General features: G+C 41.2%; 1 protein-coding gene across 1 annotated transcript; it reads right to left on the bottom strand.

Moving 5' to 3' along the window:
• Window positions 1–860: 860 nt before the first annotated feature.
• fam210b (family with sequence similarity 210 member B) lies at window positions 861–6319 on the bottom strand. Its single transcript, XM_028811940.2, has 3 exons — window positions 5958–6319; window positions 5013–5164; window positions 861–1652 (listed from the first exon to the last, which is right to left on the bottom strand). The coding sequence occupies exons 1-3, from the start codon at window positions 6171–6173 to the stop codon at window positions 1436–1438; spliced, it is 585 nt and encodes a 194-aa protein (XP_028667773.1). The 5' UTR covers window positions 6174–6319; the 3' UTR covers window positions 861–1435.
• Between the last annotated feature and the right edge of the window lie 15345 nt (window positions 6320–21664).

Genomic DNA, 21664 nt, shown 5'->3' with positions numbered 1-21664 from the left:
GGCAGGCTCAGCTATAGGACGCAGTCTCGACCCGCTGGAGGTAGTAGCAGAGGAGAGGCTGGCCCATTATTAAGTCTGCACATCCTCTCTCTGACATAATAAGACTCAAATACCTCAAACCAATGACTGGGGTTCCTTCATAGCTATGGCAATATGCCTTTCTAATGCCTCACTGCGACAGCTCTTTTATCTTTAACTAAGTCAGATGTTTTCTGTCTTGTGTGTATTTGAGGGGAGTATTGAGCTTCTATAAAAAAAAAAAAAAACTAAATTTCCCCCTAGGGACAAAAAACAAATAAAAGTTCTACCTATCTGTCTATTGACATGTATCGGCATGCAGGTACGTTCACAGTTTGAAAGCAGACTTGTTCAGTAACTTTAGAGTTTTGATTTCTGATTCTGCTGCTGGCTCCTTGCTGGCCACATCCTGGGTTTGAGTTGTACTCTTCCTCGCCCTGTCTATACGGGTTTTGTTCCACGTTACTTCCTCACCCTAAAGATCTGTGTCTGCATATCTGGGTTAGGTTAGTTGGTAATCCTGAATATCTGGGCGTGTATGTGAGTAGGCTATGAAATGATTTGGCATCCTGTGCAGTGTTGGGTTTCTGCCTTGCTATCCTGAGTTACACATTTAATTTGTGATAATGTATTTTTATGCTCAGAGGTTTTTTCTGTGCTTCAAATATTGCCATTTTGCATTCAGAGCCTGCTGTATCCAGATATACACGAGTATTTGGATCCATTATGTACAGTTTATAATTTAATTTTGGTAAATTTTTTTCAGCTCAGTTGTTTATTTACCAGTTTTATTAGCCAAGTAAATGTTTTTTACTAGAAAGAAGACGAGGCCACGCAAACAGTGAAACCTTTCACCCTTTTTATTTGTGCACTGACCTTTCAATGACATTGACCTGAGTACCAAATGGAAGGAAGATTCGACTGTCCTCCTGATTTAAGTTAACTTTCTTAAATTGCATAATAAATGAAAAAGGTACACGTTTATAAAAATATGTTATTTCCTTAAATTTTACAAATTCCATTTATATTAACATCAATTAAAAGGAAAAACATTCTGTATCTTAGATAGAAGGTCCAGTATGTTTTGTATCTAAAGGCATTTAAATATTAGTTGATTGTATTTGCTCTACTAGCTTTGCTATGCACCCACTTAAAGACGACCTGCTCCAATCCCGGCTTACACAAATCCACATTCTTGGACTATTCTGGTCCAGACACATTATTCACTGCCCCTCCATAGTACAATACCCATCAGCAAGGAGCTACCCTGATGGTCAAAGGGTGTTTGTAATAAAATAGGTGATTATTGTCTGAATTCTATGTTACCTATCAATTACATTTCATCACTTAACTGACTGGTTGAAGAGCCCATGGGCCGACTACATATGGCTAGAGTACACAAATAGACCACGATGCATTAATGGCTGGAGGCAGGAGGCTTGAAGAGGCCCACTTTCCGGAAGTAACGCACAATTAAAGGCACAGAGACGACAGTGATACTAATCCGCACGGGGGCGAACATCTTGTGAATAGCATAGGCCAACACAAATGTACTGGTGCCTGCAGCCATCTTGGACTGGACCACACTCTCACTGAAGCCAATCTTAAACAGAAGAGACGTCATGTCAATGCCACTGTGAACAAAGTAAAGAGATGGAAATTAGAAATAAAGGATTTGCTTTTTTTTCGGGTTAACACTGCTTAGAGAAATCAAAGGTGGAGACAATGTTAAATAGAGAAAGCCAAAATAAAAAACAAACAACAATGTTACAAAACTTCTAATCTGAAGGTCAATCGTCTTTTCTTATCTCTTTCACCAACTGCATTTCCTGTAACTTCATTCACCCTTTTCTCATGCAAATAAACCTACTGACTCTAAATGTGTTGCTAAGAAACAGTCCAATGACTTTCATGGGTCAATATGTTTGGAATTTTATTATTTCTTTTTAAATGGTAAAATAGAAATGACTATTACCTACAGTATATTAATAGAATATTTATTGGACCTTGCTACTTGTTCATTGCAGATTCTTTAATCTTTAAATACACAAATGTTTACTTCCCATACAGTTATTTGTGTTTTGATTATACACAATGCTTTGTTTCTCAGTCTCAACTTATGTTGACAACTTATCAGGCACAGCCAGGCCAATCTTGATGCGATAGTTAACATTCTCAATGTACGGCTGTTCCATGATAAACACGAGTGACTGAGAACCTCCCAGGATGCCATAGCAATTTTTTAAATGTGTGACCACAGTGCCTTGCAAAAGCATTCAGTACCCTTGATTGATTCTCTAGTTTTACTGAGTGCTGAAAGTTTATTTTTAAAACACTGAAACTCAATCTTTTTTTTTTTTTAAACATGGCATTGTTTTATAATATTAAAAAACACGTGGAGTAAAATAAAAAAAGAAATATGTAGTTTCAGAAATATTCAAATGCTACTCATTAATATTTCATACAGTAACGTTTTACAACAACAATACTGCTAAATCTTATTGAGATGAGTATGCACATTCTTTGCAAGTGATTTTGGGCCATACTTCTAGGAAATGTATTCCAGGTTACGCAGGTTTACTGAATGACACTCTGAAGCACATTTTGTAATTAGAGCCACAAATTCTCAGTCTGACTGAAATCAGGGCTTTGATTGGGTCAACCGTAATGCAATTAACTAATGCAGGCCTACAACTTTAATACTACTGACCCCTTAACTATAATTAATGATTCGTTGGGGTGTGGGCTGTGTTACAATTCCAAAAAAGTTGGGACGCTGTTTAAAATGTAAATAAGAACAGAAAGCAATGATTTGCAAATCTCATAAAGCCATATTTCATTCACTACAGAACATAGAAAAAATAACAAATGTTGAAAGTGAGACATTTTACTATTTCGCGAAACATATTAGCTCATTTTGAACTTGATGGCAGCAACACGTCTCAGAAAAGTTGGAACGGGAGCAACAAAAGACTGGAAAAGTAAGTAAGCTGGATGAACATTTTGCAACTAATTAGGTTAATTGGCAACAGGTCAGTGACATGATTGGGTATAAAAAAGCATCTTAAAGAGGCAGAGTCTCTCAGAAGTAAAGATGGGCAGAGGTCCACCAATCTGCAAAAACTGTCTACAAATTGTGCAACAATTTCAGAATAATGTTCCTCAATATAAAATTGCAAAGACTTTGAATATCTCATCATCTACAGTACATAATATCATCAAAAGATTCCAGGACTCTGGACCAATCTCTGTGCGCAAGGGACAAGGCTGAAAAATCAATATTGGATGCCCATAATGTTCGGGACCTCAGGTGGCACTGTGTTAATAACAGATCTGATCCTGTCATGGAAATCACTGCAAGGGCTCAGGAACACTTCCAGAAATCACTATCTGTGAACACAGTTCATTGTGCCATCCACAAATGAAGGTTAAAGCTTTATAATGGGAAGAAGAAGCCATACGTGAACATGCTCCAGAAATACTACCATCTTCCCTAGGCCAAAGTTCATTTAAAATGGATTGAGGCAAAGCGGAAAACTGTTCAGAGGTCAGATAAATTGAAATTTTAAATTCTTTTTGGAAAACATGGACGCCATGTCCTCTGGACTAAAGAGGAGAAGGACCATCTGGCTTGTAATCATATCTCTTTAAAAAGCATCTTTGATGGTATGAGGGTGCATTAGTGCCCAGGCAATTGGCGTCTTGCACATATGGAAAGGCACCATCAATGCTGAAAGGTATATACAGAGCAACAAATGCCCCAGCCAGACATCTTTCTCAGGGAAGGCCTTGCATATTTCAGCACAACAATGCTAAACTGCATATTGCAGCGAATACAACAGCATGGCCTCATAGTAAGAGTCTGGGTGCTGACCTGGCCTGCCTGCAGTCCAGACCTTTCAACATTTAAAAACACTTGGAGCATCATGAATTGAAAAATATAACAAAGATGACCCAGGACTGTTGAGCAGCTACAATCCTATATCAGACAAGAATGGAAAAACATTCTAGTCCCAAAAGTCCAGCACCTGGTCTCCTCGGTTCCCAAGTGTTTATGGACTTTTATTAAAAGAACAGGGGATGCTACACGGTGGTAAACATGGCCCTGGCCCAACTTTTTTGAGACGTGTTGCTGCCATCAAATTCAAAATGACCTTGTTCTTTTCTTAAAATGGTACATTTTCTCAGTTTAAACATTTCATATGCTTTCTGTGTTCTGTTGTGAATAAAATATCTACCAATCCCATTTTTTTTCTCTACACACCATGTTCAGGGTTGTGGCATTGATGAATATGCCTCAGAACCTAGGGAAAGGTGTGAACCAGCCCTGAAGCGGGCACCAGTCCATACCTAGACTAATAGCATCTATCTATGATCTTCTGTGAACTTAAGGCACATGATTTTGTGAAGTGGGAGGAAAACACTCACAAACACAGGGAAAATGGGCTGAAATCCAGACCATGACCTAGAGCTGAGAGGCAGTAGTACTAATAGCAGCACTATCATGCCTTCAATTTACTTATTTAGCACTGGAAGTTTGCGCTTACTATACATTTTGAAAGCATTTTAAACATCATGATAGGACATAAAAAAACATTTTTTATAAATTACACATCCACTTATGCACTCAGAATGACACCAACGTATACCATAAATTGAATACAACTTAGCCATCAAAATTAAAAAATTATGAAGAGATCTCTCATACCTAAACCCCAATTGAACTAGAACTTTACAAATAATCCGATATGCTTACATGAACATATACATCTAGGGGAAGTCTTCCTGTCATCTACCACAAAATCCAAACAATGCAGTCATCTCTCTGAAATGTGCTCTCTTAAGCTCATATCTGTGCACTTGGGGAGCAGGGATGAATGGCTGATGCTGGTTATCTTCCTCAGTGCAACCCTGTCCTATTTAGACTACTCAAATCTTTCATACTTATGCAAGTCTCATCACATTCTTTCTGATTCCACATTGGAACTGCTCACCTTGACAGAGCCACGTAAAACATCCCGAGAGACAGCAAGGAGATTCCAATATGAAAAGTAACCCCTACTGCTCCATATTCCTTGAAAACTGTCTTCAGCTGTTGGGCCTTGCTTGGTTTCCCATGCATATCCTGATCTTTTTCAGGCTTATCCTGTGAGAAAAAAAGGCTAATTGTGATATAATGCAGTATTCATAGGAAGATGCATAAGAAATTTTTCTAGGCGGAGTTGAGAAAGTTTTCATATTATCTGTATACATTCTGTCCCTTGCTGTTCTGGCTTCTGTGCTGACTTAACACACCGACTTAATAGAGAGGGTCTACATGTGTTAAGAGTGAGATATTTAATTCAGTTATTATTGAAATGAGGCTAGTTATTCTCTTTAAACCAGTGCACCTCCTCATTTGTTCCTTTCTTTGACCAAATCGCTTCTGGAATACCACTTTTTAAAACCTCCCTGTATTTTAATTCAATTTTAATCACAAAACAAAGCGGGTTCTGTGCTTCCATTACTTCCTTAACAGTCCCATTTCCTGCCTCATTCGGCTGCTGCTTTAATTCCTAACAAAGTTACCAGCGCAATCCCCCCTTTGTTCATTCTCTCTTCCGCACTCATTTCCCTTAAAAAATTTTTAAAAACTTCTACCTATTCCGCCTGTCACGATCCCTACATTACCTGCAGATAGTGTCACTGCAAATATTATGCCCTTTGAACATTTTTTACTATAAGATGCCAAAAGAGTTACGCAAGAAGTAGTCCTCTCAGACTGTCCCATAATCTCCAAGCATTGAGTATTGCCGACTCGGTAACACATGCCATCCAGTGATACCCCAGTTTCACTTTCCTCCGTGCCCACTTTTCCACCAGCTTGTTTGCACTGCCTGGTTCCAATTAATTTCCTCGACCCTGATGCCCATTTTCTCGTGCGTCGCGATGACACGTACCTCGGCATTGTCCGGGCTCCTTATCTCTTGGCCCCTGTTGGTTGAGCCGGATAGTCTCCTTTGCAAGTTGTAGGTCGGCGGTGCTGTAGAAAGGAGATAAGGAGGCCGCGGCACGATTATGTGGGCGCAGGAGATCCGTTTGAGGGAAGCCGCTGAAACTCGGTTAGTCGCCAGGCGGGATGTAGTATGCAAGCCGCATACAAGCCTCTGAAACATTGCTGCGGCGGCAAAGTATTACTATCCAGACTGAAGCAGCGCACAGCGGCCAAGGGCGGCACATCAGAGTGGGCTCTGAGCTCGAGTAACCGCCTTCTCCGGAGCCACGTGATGCGGTGTTTACTCTACAGGGTAGAAGTTTACAATTCAAGCTACCAGACGCCGGCACAATGCCACGCCCACTGTTAAATATTCACCCCTCCTACTCCGCCAGTAAGTGGGATATTAACCGCCACGCGGGCCATCACGAGTCCTTTTGTGTTGAATATTCATCAGCACTGATGATTTTTTTTTTTAAAAAGCCGACTGGTATGTGTCACGTCATGTCTTTGTTGCATATTCTTTACCGCCTACAATCTACACTGACGGTCATGACAGCACACCCCGAAATTAATATTCAGATCTCCTATTATGATACTGCCCCAGGTGTCGTGTGGAACGTCACGCTGCCTATTCAATTTTAGTCGTCTCCCACCTACCAAGTAAGCGTGACGCTACAAATGGATGCAAGTATCAAATTGTATGCAAATAGCTGCAAGTAAATGCAAATATGTTATTAGCTCAGGAGCAAAAGAGACAATATAAAGCATGGCCTAAAGAACGGAGCAAATATAATCAGAAACAACTACGAGCGAAAACGCAAGTACAGGAAAAATGCAAGGACATATGTACAGCAAATGCATAAAGACTCATAAAACAACACAGCAGGTAATGAAATCCGAGGCTGATGTAATAAAAAACGAAAGTGTCTTTCTTAATTAGAGCCACTGAAAGACGTTTTGGTATTGGTAATTATTAAAAGGCGTGTATGTGTTTTAATCTGTACGGCGATGATAAATAGCGTCGTCAAGCGGAAGGATCTGGCATTGCTAGGGCTGACTCCAAAGTTTCAAGGTTTCATCCGTCCATTCTCAAACCAGTCTAATCCAGTTAAGAGGCGTGGAAGTCAGGATCCTCGGGAAAAGAGGCGAGCGTGGCAATGGCGAAAGTTATTAAGTTTTGGGAGAAAACACCCAGCGAAAAAACCGGGCATTCATGAGAACGTGAACATTGCACACTGAAAGTGAACCCATTTTTCTACCATTGTGTATTTACAAAAAATACAAAGTAAGGAAATCCATGTAGAAGTTGATGGTTAAAGCGGATTTCCTGCCACAAGAATAAGCCAGTGTGATGGGTGGACTGGTGTCCCAGCTGGGATGGGCCCTGTTCCCTTACCTGACCGAGGGGCTACCATAACAAGCAGGAAAGCAGATGGGATATTCCCAGTTAAGCCAGGAGGCTGGCATGAAGGGGCACAATGACTGCTGATATCCTGGGACTGGCAGCCCAGTTCTAATAGATGGAAATCTTTTACCTGGATGGTAAGTCAGAATAGTGAATGGATGACTAGAATGATGAGGCATCCCGATTGGGGATGGTTAGCAGGTACTTTCTTGGTCAGGATGCTAGAAGAAATGAGATACAGTGGGTGGCTGCTTGTCATGCTCAGTTTGCAGGGTTTCTTGTGGCAAGCCTCTGTATGGATGTCTGCATAGCAGCATAGACATTGTAATACCATAGGGTTGCCCTGTTGGATTCTTTGGGGGTCACCAGGAGGAGCTGTCAGGAGATGAATGCTGTGATTCTAGGTTGGTTCCACCTGACCAAGAAGTGCTTCCTGTAGTCAATGGCTTTGGTACCCCAGGTTAGGTGTAAAAGGGAGCCCTCCACTTTGCCCTGAGAGTTGGACTCGTGAGAGAAGGAAGAGGAAAACGCTTGTCTGGAAGGAGTGGAAGAGAATGAAAGATTTTGATATGAATTTTGAAGATTATGAGAAAGGAAACTTGAACAAAGGTGTTTTTTGTTAATAAAATAACTTTATTTGAACCTGGGACTGTGTGTTGGCAGTTGTGTCTGGGGTTTGGAGCTCTAATGTGCTCTCTAGTGGACACAGCAGGTTAGGTGGATTGGCAATACTAAATTGACCCTAGAGTGTGTGTGTGTGCATGCGTGTGTGTGTGCTCACCCTGCAATGGACTGGTGCATACTTCCTAGTTGAGCCCAGCCCTTTGCAATAGCAAGGACTGGTGGTGTGGCCAGGATTGATTGGAAGATTTGCGTCTCAGGTCTTCTCTGCGTGGAGATTGCATGTTCTCCCCGTGCCTGTGTGGGTTTCCTCTGGGTGCTCCTCCCATAGTCCAAAGACATGCAGGTTAGGTGAACTGGCAATGCTAAGTTGGCCTTAGTGTGTGTTCACCTTGCGATGGACTGGCGCCCCGTCCAGGGTTTGTTCCTGCCTTGTGCCCTATGCTGCCAGGGATAGGCTCCATCTTATTTGTGACCTTACTGAGGTTGAGGGGGGTGGGAAAATGGATAGATGGATGGATGGATGGATGGATGGTTAAATCATCAACAGCAAATGTACTTTCTATACAATTTTATAAAGCCGTTACTGAAAATTTGAGCACATTCTCTGTTGTTGTCTGGTTTGGTTCAGCAATGGTCTGCTCAAAAAATAAATTACTGCATGTTTTGAGGTCTGCTGAGAAAGTAATTGTCTGTGCTCTACCATCTGTTGCAGACTTGTATACATCGAGTATCTTACAGTATGTCGGAAGGATCACCATGGACTCCTCTCATCCAAGTCATCACATGTTCCAAAACCTCCACTCTGCTAAATGCAGTAAGTCAATTAAAACTAAAACTAACAGACATCTTCTTTCCCAGAGATGAATCCTTTACATTTGCTTATTTGGGTAACACCTTTATCAAAGGAGACTTACAACATTTATGATACAACCAGTAATGGCGCACTGCACGATAGCATGCAGTGAATACACTTGACTTATAGTTTTCATCCTCTTTCTTTCTCTGTATGTTTACCATTCGTTTGTTCAGAGGTTGATGCGCTTGCTGCTGCCTGAGCAGCTCTTCTTTTCTCCACTCTAGTGGCCCACTTCTTCTCTTCTTTCGTTGGCATCTTTTCACATTAAAACTGATTAAGTCAGTGTTTGTGTGGCAATTACTTAGCACATTTTCTTTAATTTTTCACTTAGTTATCGTCTGTTTTTACCTACATTTTTATTACTCTTTAATTTAATATTGTTTTTTGTATCAGTATGCTGCTGCTGGAGTGTGTGAATTTCCCCTTGGGATTATCTATCTATCTATCTATCTATCTATCTATCTATCTATCTATCTATCTATCTATCTATCTATCTATCTATCTATCTATCTATCTATCTATCTATCTATCTATCTATCTATCTATCTATCTATCTATCTATCTATCTTAACCATTACACACACTGCCTGCATGCCAGCTCTCACAAGGCAGGCAGTCATTTAGCCTCACTTACTCGTGTTTTTTTGTGTGTGAAGCTGTGAATGTGTATGTATGCATATGCACGCTATACACACACGTTATTTCATTTGCAGATTATTAACTTAGCTCATTTATGACTATTCTGCAACTGTTTATAGTGTCCACCCATCCATTTTCCAACCCGCTATATCCTAACACAGAGTCACGGGGGTCTGCTGGAGCTGATCCCAGCCAACACAGGGCACAAGGTAGGAACCAATCCCGGGCAGGGCGCCAACCCACCACAGGGCACACACACACACACACCAAGCACACACTAGGGACAATTTAGAATCGCCAATCCACCTAACCTGCATGTCTTTGGACTGTGGGAGGAAACCGGAGCACCCGGAGGAAACCCACGCAGACACAGGGAGAACATGCAAACTCCACGCAGGGAGAACCCAGGAAGCGAACCCAGGTCTCCTAACTGTGAGGCAGCAGCGCTACCCATTGCACCACTGTGCCGCCCCTGTTTATAGTGTGTATTGTTTAATTTTTTTTTGTATGTGATATTGTGTTCTCATGTAAGCAGCTCCAAAGCTTCCAAGTTAAATACATAACATACCTGTTCATTAAGTACTGGCAAACAAAAGTGACTTTGATTCGAAAATTGTCAAAAGCTGGGATATTTAGAAAAAAAATCTTTAAAGTAAAGACAATTTACCATAGATCTAAGGACTACTCACACAAGAAAAGAAAGAAAGAAAGTTAAAAATTTACAAATAGAAATGGACATGAGAAACATCCATTTTCTAGTTCAGTTTATCTTGTCACAAGAGAGCAAGGGCCTGTATAGCACTGTGTGCAAGGTGACAGGCAACCCTGGAGATGGTGGCACACTTGGTTACACTGAACCAGGGCACCAAACAAGCACATGAGTGTGAGGAGAAAACTGGTCCCTTGAAAAATGAGAATTGAAAAATAATTAAAAAGATGAGAATGGCTTATAAAATAAAGTTGGGATGAAGAAAACTAGGGGTGATAGATATCAACGGGAAAGTGGTTGTAATAAAAATGGGCGGAAAGTGAAAGAGCGTATCAAGAAAGCTATGTGAAAAATGTAATAAATATGCAAAATAATCAAAAAGTAAACAGAAAGCAGAGTGAAGTCTACCAGTTTCAAGCAGAAGCCTAGCAAGAAGCTATGAAAAGACAAAAGATAGAAGGAAAAGAAATAAAAGGAGTTATTGTCAGGGAAGCAAACAATAAGTCATTCATTTGCCCTAATAGTGAACAGCACAAGCTTCATAATTAATACTCGTAACAGCAATATGGCAGAATAGAGTTTTAAAAACTTAACAGACTAACAAGAAAATATACGCATGGAGTGGCATTCAGGAACGGTTGGGTATCATGGGTAACTGTTTTGAAATTTGAGCATTTTTAAATACTTGTATTATAACTTTATTACTTTTACAACATTGAGTCATATTACAAATTGCAGTGAAAACTGAGTGTACTGTAATTATAGATACAGGCTTGTGGTGTCTCAAAAAATGTACAAAGACAATGTTTTGACTCAGATCGGTTTTTGCTGCTCTGTTTCAGGGTTATTTAACATTTTTATAGGCCCTTTGCCATGACTGTCATTGGGAATTCAATTTTTCCTGTGAAGAATACACTTTCATCAGAAATATCTTTCTCCATAATGTGTTTTTAAGGTTATGTAGTTATGGTAAAGAGTAGTGGAAGCTAGGTTAAGAAGTGAGGTTATGATTAGTGAGCAGCAGTGTGGTTTCTTGCCAAGAAAGTGCACCACAGATGCAATGTTTGCTCAGAGGATGTTGATGGACAAGTTTAGAGAAGGGCAGAAGGAGTTGCATTGCGTCTTTCAGGACCTGGAGAAAGCATATGACAGGGTGCCTCAAGAGGAGCTGTGGTATTGTATGATGAAGTCGGGAGTGGCAGAGGAATACGCAAGAGTTGTACAGGATATGTACGAGGGAAGTGTGACTGTGGTGAGGTCTGCAGTGGGAGTGATGGATGCATTCAAGTTGGAGGTGAGATTACATCAGGGATCGGCTCTGAGCCCTTTCTTATTTCCAATGGCGATGGACAGGTTGATAGACGAGATTGGACAGGAGTCCCCATGGACTATGATGTTTGCTGATGACATTGTGATCTGTAGCGATAGTAGGGAGCAGGTTGAGAAGACCCTGGAGAAGTGGAGATATACTCTAGAGAGAAGAGGAATAAAGGTCAGTAGGAACAAGACAGAATACATGTGTGTGAATGAGAGGGAGGTCAGTGGAATGGTGAGGATGCAGGGAGTAGAGTTGGCGAAGGTGGATGAGTTTAAATACTTGGGATCAACAGTACAGAGTAATGGGGATTGTGGAAGAGAGGTGAAAAAGAGTGCAGGTGGGGTGGAATGGGTGGAGAAGAGTATTAGGAGTAATTTGTGACAGACGGGTATCAGCAATAGTGAAAGGAAAGGTCTACAGGACGGTAGTGAGACCAGCTATGTTATATGGGTTGGAGATGGTGGCACTGACCAGAAAGCAGGAGACAGAGCTGGAGGTAGAAGAGTTAAAGATGCTAAGATTTGCACTGGGTGTGACGAGGATGGATAGGATTAGAAATGAGGACATTAGAGGGTCAGCTCAGGTTGGACGGTTGGGAGACAAAGTCAGAGAGAAGCGGGATTGTGTTGGTTTGGACATGTCCAGAGGAGAGATGCTGGGGATATTGGGAAAAAGGATGTTAAGGATAGAGCTGACTGGCAAGAAGAAAAGAGGAAGGCCTAAGAGAAGGTTTATGGATGTGGTGAGAGAGGACATGCAGGTGATGGGTGTAACAGAACAAGATGACGAGGACAGAAAGATATGGAAGAAGATGATCCACTGTGGCAATCCCTAACAGGAGTAGCCGAAAGAAGAAGAAGAAGATCGTGAAGAACTTAATGAGATGTACTATACTCACCAGTGAGGCTGCATTAAGAAGTTTTTTGTTTAACATTGTTATTTTTGTTTTACCGTGGCACCATTTTGTGGCTCTATTGCTAGGGGTGTTATCCTGAAAGTCACAAGTACTGTTGCTATTTCCTTAATGTTATAAAAGGTCACCATTTTGAATGAAGCACTGTCCAACTTTGTGGATAATTTGAAGCTTAGAAAATGTTCTTGTATAAATTCTGGTTTAGAAATCTTCATGTCTTACTCTTTGGAGTGGTGGCTCTGAGGCTGGCAATCAAAATCCCATAAACACCTGAAGTGACTGTGCTCCATTGGGCCCTTGAGCAAGACCCTCAGCCTTCAATAGCTTTGTCCTAGGAATGACGTTAAGTGGAATCCATCTCTGCAAGCAGGTCCTCCAACTTGCAGGGAAAATTGGGGGGTTAGTGGCAGGATTGGCACTCCAACCACCGTAAAAAAAAAAAAACACACTTTCAGTGTGGTGCTAAGGTGTCACCCGCTACACTCGGGTCCCAATCCAGGAGGTTCGTCGTGTGGTGGGTGTAGCAACATGCTTACTCTTACTCTTTGATTTCTCTTCTCCCTCTGCTTTTAGTTGCTCTCAGTTTCCTTGCATTTCGTTGTGGGTTTTACATTTAACCTTACTTTCTGGTCCATCTCTGTTTTATTCTATGCACCTTACGGTGTGTCACACATGTGTGCGTGGGAAACAGCTAAAAGGACCAATAGAAGGTAATTCCACATCAGGCCAGGGGGTGGCGGGGTGTGCTGAAACGCTCTCTGATATCCTTTGTGGCAGATGGCCAGGGCACTTGCCTCGTTGCGACACCACCACGCTGGGAGGAACGGGTGAGCCAGCCTATCCAGAGCATTACCACCCTTGGATCGCTAGATGGCAGCCCCCCTGGATTTCAGTGGTGCCTAGGACTCCTTCTGGGCTTAATGGGAGTTGGAGTTTGGTGCAGCCCTGTTGGGATCCATGAGCGCCACCAGGGGGTGCTGTAGCTGCTGCTGAGCCCTACAGAGCAGCTCTTCTGCTCCCCACACCCGGAAGGGCTGCCGGAAACAGGTCATCAAGCACCTGGAGTGCTTCTGGGTGCATTATAAAAGGAGCCAGCAGCCACTACTCAGAGAGCCGGAGTCGGGAGGCAGAGGACAGAGCTTGCTGTGGAGGAGAAGAAATAAGAAGGAGAAAGAAAAGGAGAAAGAAAAGTATTGTGTTGTGCTTGGGACTGTGTGTTATACTTTTGGGGAAAGGGGAAGGTGTTTCCCACAAGGGAAAAAGAAAATAAAAACTCACGTGTGCTTGAACTTGTGTCCTATGCCTGTCTGTGTCAGGGTTGGCCTTTACACCCTACAGACCAAACACGGGAAATTCTGCCTGGTTCCGGGCCTGATGACATCACTTCTGGTTCCGGGCCTGATGATGTCACTCTTGGTTCCAGGCTTGATGATGTCACTTCCAGTTCTGGCCTCGATGATGTCACTTCTGCCAACCAGCCATAACAGCCAGACCACATCCTGCTTTTACTGAGTTCTGTTCTGGACTCAACTCTGTCCACATCTGTACTTAATACTTGCCTTTTTGCGCCTGGATTTAAGTGTACGGGTGGATGCCCCAAACCTCAAACCTTTTTCGTGTGTCAAGGCTGTTCATTTCACAGGTGTCATAACAACGACATGATACGTTGTTGTTAGAGAGCGAGTCCTGGAAGTCGTATTGTGTCGTATCATCATCGCGATGTCTTTACATTAATAACCAGTGTCACATGCTCATTGTCATCTGGGAGTGATGTTAGTATTTACCAGTGTGTTTGTCTTTTCTAGTGATTTATGGTTTAAAAATGACATAGAGCATTTTTGTCTATGAGTTTACCTAACATCTTGGTTTTGGTTCCTAGTTTTCTTGATAATCTGGTTTTGACTATTGCTACATTTAAGATTTCGATTAATTTCTTGATGTTTTTTTCCAGCTTTTTTTTATATCAGGGAAGTTTAGGTTTAAAAAAGCAGGAGGGCTTTGCCTAGCTCTTTGGCCTGCCATTATAAAATCATAAAACTTTTTATGCCTCTTCCATTTTCTTCCATGCCTGTACAGACAAGTGATGTAAAATTACATTTTTTGTACTGTTGTTAGTCATTAGTTGTGTAGGGTCAATGTGTAAATGTCATTCAGATTTCTGGCATTTTCTGCCCTTCTTCTATGAAGATCCTCAAGTTCTGTCAGTCTAGATGGAGACAATCAGTAGACAGCTATATTCAGGGCACTCCTGTGTTGTCTTTTCTTTTTGCTTAGGGTCATTGTCCTTTTGGAAGGTGAACCTTCAGCTCAGTCTGAGGTCCTGAGCGCTCTGGAGCAGATTTTCATTAAGGATGTCACTGTACTTTGCTCTGTTCAATTTTCCCTCAACCCTTTCTAGTCTCCCAGTCCCTGCTGCTAAAAAACGACCCCACAGCATGAGGCTGCCATCCGCGTTGCCAGGTTTCCTCCAGGCATGATGCTAAGCTTGATTTTATCAAACCACAAAATCTTGTTTCTCACAGTCCGAGTGTCATTTAAGTGTCTTTTTGCAAACTCCAAGTGGGTGACTACAATATGTGTCTTTTACTGAAGAGAGTTTTCTGTTTGGCAACTCTGTCATAAAGCCCAGATTGGTGGAGTGTTATAGTGATGCTTGTCCTTCTGGAAGTTTCTCCCATCTCCACACAGGTTCTGTGGTGCTCAATCGAGTTCTTGGTCATCTCTGTTGCCAAATTTCTTCTCTCACGTTTGCTCAGTTTGGCTAGGTGGTCAGTTCTAGGAAAAGTCATGGTTGTTCAAAACATTATGGAGTTCACTGTGTAGCGGGGCTACATAGTTTATAGTGTTGTCAAATGTTAGTACTGAGTGCATCTTGTTTCCATTGTCCCGTTTGCTGTTTATGTGTGTGTCAGTGATGGAAGGAGACTGCAACCCCAAACCTGGAAAACTCCTGTTCACTATATCAATTAATTACAGCCGTCACAGAACTATTTAAGCAATCAGGAGGGAATAGCCAGGGAGAGAAGAGAAGGAGACCATTTTTCCAACCACGGATTCAACTTACCTGCTGTTTTTTCTCATCGCACCAGTTTGTTTTTCATTTTGTCGGACCGTCTTCCATCCCTCATCTGCAGAGACCCCGGGTCCGGAACGTCATCCACCACACGCTGAGGAATCACGGTGAGGTTGCTCCAATTTCCGGGAAAATCAAACAACTCATTTATCTATAATTCAGTCATCCATATTCAGGACAGTTTTTATAACCGGACTCAAATTCACGATCATTCATTCCGTATATCATTCATTGTTGTTGTTCGTTGTCTGTTATATGTTACAGGGGCAAGGGAGGGTTTGTTGTATTTATATATGGTGGTGTCTCGTTGTTGTTGTGGTGGAGGGATATTTGTATTAAATGAAATAAATATATATAAATATAATCAGTTTAATTTTAAATATCTGCTTTTGTGTGCTTGTATTTACACCGTCGATTGTGGGGGAAAAGTTTAATTTGTTAGAGGTACGGCTTGATAGTTAGATTTAACCTCAGTAAATTATCCAGGCCACAGGTCTTGGAGGTGTAGCTGCCGGCTGGGTAAAGGGTCGGCCGTTACAACTGTACTCTTGAGAAACTTCAGTGCTGCAGGAATTTTTTGTAGCCTTCCCCAGATCTGTTTGGTTTTTGTTCCGGTACACATTGTCAACTGTGGGACCTTCTATAGACAAGTGTGTCTTTCCTAATCCTGCCCAACCAATTGAATGGACGGACCACAGGTGGACTCCAAACCAGGGGTAGAAGCATCTCAGTGATGATCAATAGAATGTCATAGGGAAGGGTCTGAGTACTTGTGTCAATGTAAAGTTCCAGTTTTTTATTTTTAATGCATTTGCAAAACATTTCTAAAATCTTGTCCTGTCTGAATTCTTTCTAAATCTACTGTCTAATGCAGCTGAACCTTCTCAAAAAAAGCAAAGGTACAATGTTAGTGCAGTTGTGTATTCCATCTCGATTACACTGATTCAGGAGAAGGGATTCTCAATTTTTATTTTAGCTCCAAGTCAAGACTAGGACCTTCCCTAGTCAGACAACAACCTTTTACAGAAGCTGTGTTCTCTTTGTTCACATACATGTTTGGCTTACATAATATTTTGTAATAACTAATAGAGGGGTGTGGGGGGCCTAAGGCTGACCAACCCCACACGGAGCTGGTTAAGTCAAACGCTGTTACTGGTATGTGTGGACTGTATAAACTTGCGGACGAATTTAATAAAAATAATGTTAACATACACTGGATTTTCACATTACAGTATTCATCTAAATTTTTGCAAGATAATGAAATAATCTATTAAAAAAGTGTGCCATGATCTCTTCCACTCATGGCATTAATAGCAATACGGCTAAACCAATAATTAACCGTTGCTGCTCGTTCCACTACCAAACACTTCCCGCACTGTTTCAACTTTGCCTACTGTAGCAAACTGAACCAGAGACTCGACTAAGAAACGATGGTAGGCTCTCCAGACATGAATGAGTCGTAAGCGACAAGCCATCAGTTGTTCCCAAGTCAAAACAGAAGCCAACCCAGCGACTAATGGGCTATACCTATTTTTAAAAAAGGATTATACTAGCGACCCTTTTTGGGCGATGCAGGTGGACTATGGAATGTTTTCAAAGATGTACATCACTGATGTGCAGTGTGGGGTTCATGGCTGGTGAGGCATGGACTCCTTCAAAGTTAGATTTACAAATATATGAACCCAAAAGAGTAGCGTATTCACTATTCTGTTGGCACATGCACATTGACTACTGGTTATGTTTCATATTTTATCAGCATTCTTTACACACACATAGGTAAGGCGCATATTTGGCTGAGAAAGAACATTACATTTATAGCAGTGGGAGAGAGCGGAGAGAGCTCCTTTTGATCTGCACCCTCCATGTCTTCTAAATTTGCCGTTGCAGTTCCACAATTCACACTCATTCAATACAAATGAAAGTATAGAGTGGTGTACAAAAACAAGAGATTTCAATTTTGACCTTAATTGAAATATTTAGCTGTTTTTAAAAGCTTTTAATTCTGATGTTTTAATCAATTTTAATATAGACTGTTCAAGAAAAGGATAACAAGAAAAACAAGAGTATTTCATTTACGGTCAAAATTTAGTTTTTAAATATTGGATTGTTTTTTGCTTAGTCTGATCTCATTTTTTATAAAGTTGAAAACCGTTTATGGTCTTACCGTTATTTGTAAATGAAGTCCATGTGCCTATCCTTCTCCACGAAAATCTGTCACTTTCTTGTAAAAGTTCCTCCTTATTTTCCTTTATTTTTAAAAATCTTAATCTTCCATTGTGGTAGTTAATCTGAACAAAAAATGAAAATAAATGGACCATTGCAGTGCACTTGACTTTCTGATATTGCTAACTTATTGGCACCTCTGTGTAGAAAAAAAGCAGCAACAAGCACCTGTTTAGCTCACATGCACCCCCTTCAGTGCGGTACTGTCTGCCTCACCTTGTGCCTTTTCACTGCGGTTTTATGTCTGATCAGCAAGACTAAACATGTCACACACATTCATTAAAGATATTAGCCAGACTGTGGAATGTCAGGGTGTATAATAAACTCGTCTGTAAACATTATATTAACGACATACAGAGAGACAGCGACAGGCACGTGCCAATTGCACGCATCAACCCAGTTTGTGAGGGAGAGCACAGTCCGAGGTGAGGGTCAGCTCTTCTCTGCTGCACCTCATGTTTCTCCCCTGTATTTGAGCAGGAAATGCACAAATTCACCTATTTTGAGTATAAAATGATAATGACTGGAATCATACAGAAAACAAATTTATAGCACAGGCCAGTAGACAAATTTATTTTATGTTATTAGTGAGGCTCTGCTCACCTGCCTCCCCTGACTGCACATCCCTAACGTACATGTGCTGAATTTGACCTTGAAGAGGGATTTTAAAAGGGTTCCTCTTAGAAGCATCTAAAATATATACAGTTAGGTCCATAAATATTTGGACAACTTTTTTCTAATTTTGGTTCTGTACATTACCACAATGAATTTTAAATGAAACTCAGATGCAGTTGAAGTGCAGACTTTCAGCTTTAATTCAGTGTGCTGAACAAAACAATTGCATAAAAATGTGAGGCAACTAAAGCATTTTTTTAACACAATCCTTTCATTTCAGGGGCTCAAAAGTAATTGGACAATTGACTCAAAGGCTATTTCAAGGGCAGGTGTGGCCAAGTCTGTCATTATGTCATTATCAATTAAGCAGATAAAGGGCCTGGAGTTGATTGCAGGTGTGGTGCTTGCATTTGGAAGATTTTGCTGTGAACAGACAACATGCGATCAAAGGAGCTCTCCATGCAGGTGAAAGAAGCCATCCTTAAGCTGCGAAAACAGAAAGAACCCATCCGAGAAATTGCTACAATATTACGAGTGGCAAAATCTACAGTTTGGCACATCCTGAGAAAAAAGGCAAGTACTGGTGAACTCAGCAACGCAAGAAGACCTGGACGTCCACGGAAGACAACAGCGGTGGATGATTGCAGAATCATTTCCATGGTGAAGAGAAACCCCTTCACAACAGCCAACCAAGTGAACAACACTCTCCAGGGGGTAGGCGTATCGATATCCAAGTCTACCATAAAGAGAAGACTGCATGAAAGTAAATACAGAGGGTGCACTGCAAGGTGCAAGCCACTCATAAGCCTCAAGAATAGAAAGGCTAGATTGGACTTTGCTAAAGAACATCTAAAAAAGCCAGCACAGTTCTGGAAAAACATGCTTTGGACAGATGAAACCAAGATCAACCTCTACCAGAATGATGGCAAGAAAAAAGTATGGAGAAGGCGTGGAACAGCTCATTATCCAAAGCATACCACATCATCTGTAAAACACAGTGGAGGCAGTGTGATGGCTTGGGCGTGCATGGCTGCCAGTGGCACTGGGACACTAGTGTTTATTGATGATGTGACAGGACAGAAGCAGCCGAATGAATTCTGAGGTGTTCAAAGACATACTGTCCGCTCAAATCCAGCTAAATGCAGTCAAATTGATTGGGCGGCGTTTCATGATACAGATGGACAATGACCCAAAACATACAGCCAAAGCAACCCAGGAGTTTATTAAAGCAAAGAAGTAGAAAATTCTTGAATGGCCAAGTCAGCCACCTGATCTTAACCCAGTTGAGCATGCATTTCACTTGTTGCTGACGGAGAAGTGCAAAGCATTTTAAGGCGGGACTGATCTACGAGTTTTTTCGTAGACTCTGGTAATTCTAGTGTTAAAAAGGAGGAAACCCAGCATCTGGTGATGTTCATGAGTTCAAGACTTCAGGCTGTCATTGCCAGCAAAGGGTTTTCTACCGAATATTAGAAATGAACATTTTATTTCCAGTTATTTAATTTGTCCAATTACATTTTGAGCCCCTGAAATGAAGGGATTGTGTTAAAAAAATGCTTTAGTTGCCTCACATTTTTATGCAATCGTTTTGTTCACCCCACTGAATTGAAGCTGAAAGTCTGCACTTCAACTGCATCTGAGTTATTTCATTTAAAATTCATTGTGGTAATGTACAGAACCAAAATTAGAAAAAAATTGTCTCTGTCCAAATATTTATGGACCTAACTGTATATACTGGAGAATATAACTTGACAAATCCACTTGAATGGGACACACGGACCTCAAAAGTGGGGCCCCCTTAGGCACGGGGCCTGGGGTGGTTGCCCCACTTGCCACCCCCAAACGTTGTTCTTGATAAATAATTGCAGAAAGAGGCAACCCTGTTAGCAACCCCCCCCCCCCCCAAAAAAAAACAAACTATATCTTTATTTCTGTTTCACTTCTTAAATATTTGGGAACTCCTTCCCTTGCACTTGTCATTTTTGTTTGTTCTGGAAGAATTTTTGTAAAAAATAAGATGGATGCTAATTGAACAGTGCTCCAATATTCACAACATTACGTCTGTATCCATGAAATGGGAAGTGGAGGATGGGAATTTCTTGTGTCATCTTGCCTAGGGAACCAAATGACCCAGGAGGCCACTACTACTAATCATTGTACCACCATGCTATATCCAACTACATTTACTGTATTTGTAATATAATTTATAAATCCCTGAAGTAAAATTATCTTTTTGTATGGCCTTTGGAGGTTAACAATTGCACCCCTTATTCTGCTGACACCTTTATCGAAGGCGACTTACAACATTTGAGATGCAATTGGTTCCATTACTTTTATTTTTCCAGTTGCAACTCAGTTTTAGTAGCAGGATTTGAACTGACAGCCTTAAGCCTTAACCAGAAAGCCACACTGCCAGCTATAATGATAAGAAACCTAAAGGACGTGTTATTTGATATTTCAGCTAATTCAGATTTGATAGGAAGTAGTTGTAATCAGAAAGACTGAAGGAGAGTGTGCAATGGAGTGAACAGTATGGTTGCACTTTGGAGTAAGGAAATGGGGAAGGTGTGTAGTGGTGGTGTTGAGGTACAAATTTAAAAGTATCAGTAATCATCAGTATGGCCTAGAAAAACATTCTATATTCTACTAAAAAGCAAAGTGCTCACAGTAAAGGAAGAATGAAAAGACAATGAGATTTTGAAGTTTAGATGTATGCTTTCCTGAAAAAGCCATTCATGATTTAATACAGAAAAGGTAGGATTTAACAGTCAGCTCTAAACACTCACATGTTATTTTTTCTATACACACATTTCTGTTACTTCCCACATTCTGATACTGTTCAATCAACTTTTACATGTTGTAGGTACCAGGGAGGAAGGACAGGCATCCTGGCTGGGATAAAGGATGGATTGTTGACTGGCCAGGTAATGGATGGGGTGGGTGAACAGGCATACTGGGAGCAGTTCATTCCCCTAAACAATGGGAGGGAGTGCTCATCAAGGTTGAACCTGTTTAAGATACCTGCAGAGTGGCACAGGGTCTTTGGATACCGCCAGATGGCACTGCCAGGGGAGGGCTGCCCTGGTTTCCACACAGCCCTGAAATGCTCCAAATGACCGGGACATGATGACCCAAAGCTGTTTCTGGATTGAATTTAGAAGAGAGCCCATCGTCTCACTTAATTAAGTCAGTGTCTGTGGACAATGGGCAACACTCTCTTGGAGGAGGAAGGAGATGAATAAAAACACTTTTTTTTTTTTTTGAACTGGAATTGTGTTTGGGCATTATTATGTC

Source organism: Erpetoichthys calabaricus, chromosome 10 (assembly GCF_900747795.2).
Source record: "Erpetoichthys calabaricus chromosome 10, fErpCal1.3, whole genome shotgun sequence".
Lineage (NCBI taxonomy): Eukaryota > Metazoa > Chordata > Cladistia > Polypteriformes > Polypteridae > Erpetoichthys > Erpetoichthys calabaricus.
This window is presented reverse-complemented; position numbering and strand designations above follow the sequence as displayed.

Coding starts and splice junctions, on each gene's coding strand:
- fam210b (XM_028811940.2), bottom strand. CDS start 6,173: ATGTTTCAGAGGCTTGTATGCGGCTTGCATACTACATCCCGCCTGGCG. Junction 5,165..5,957: donor GGAGCCCGGACAATGCCGAG/GTACGTGTCATC, acceptor TTTTTCTCACAG/GATAAGCCTGAAAAAGATCA. Junction 1,653..5,012: donor TTTTACGTGGCTCTGTCAAG/GTGAGCAGTTCC, acceptor CTTTGTTCACAG/TGGCATTGACATGACGTCTC.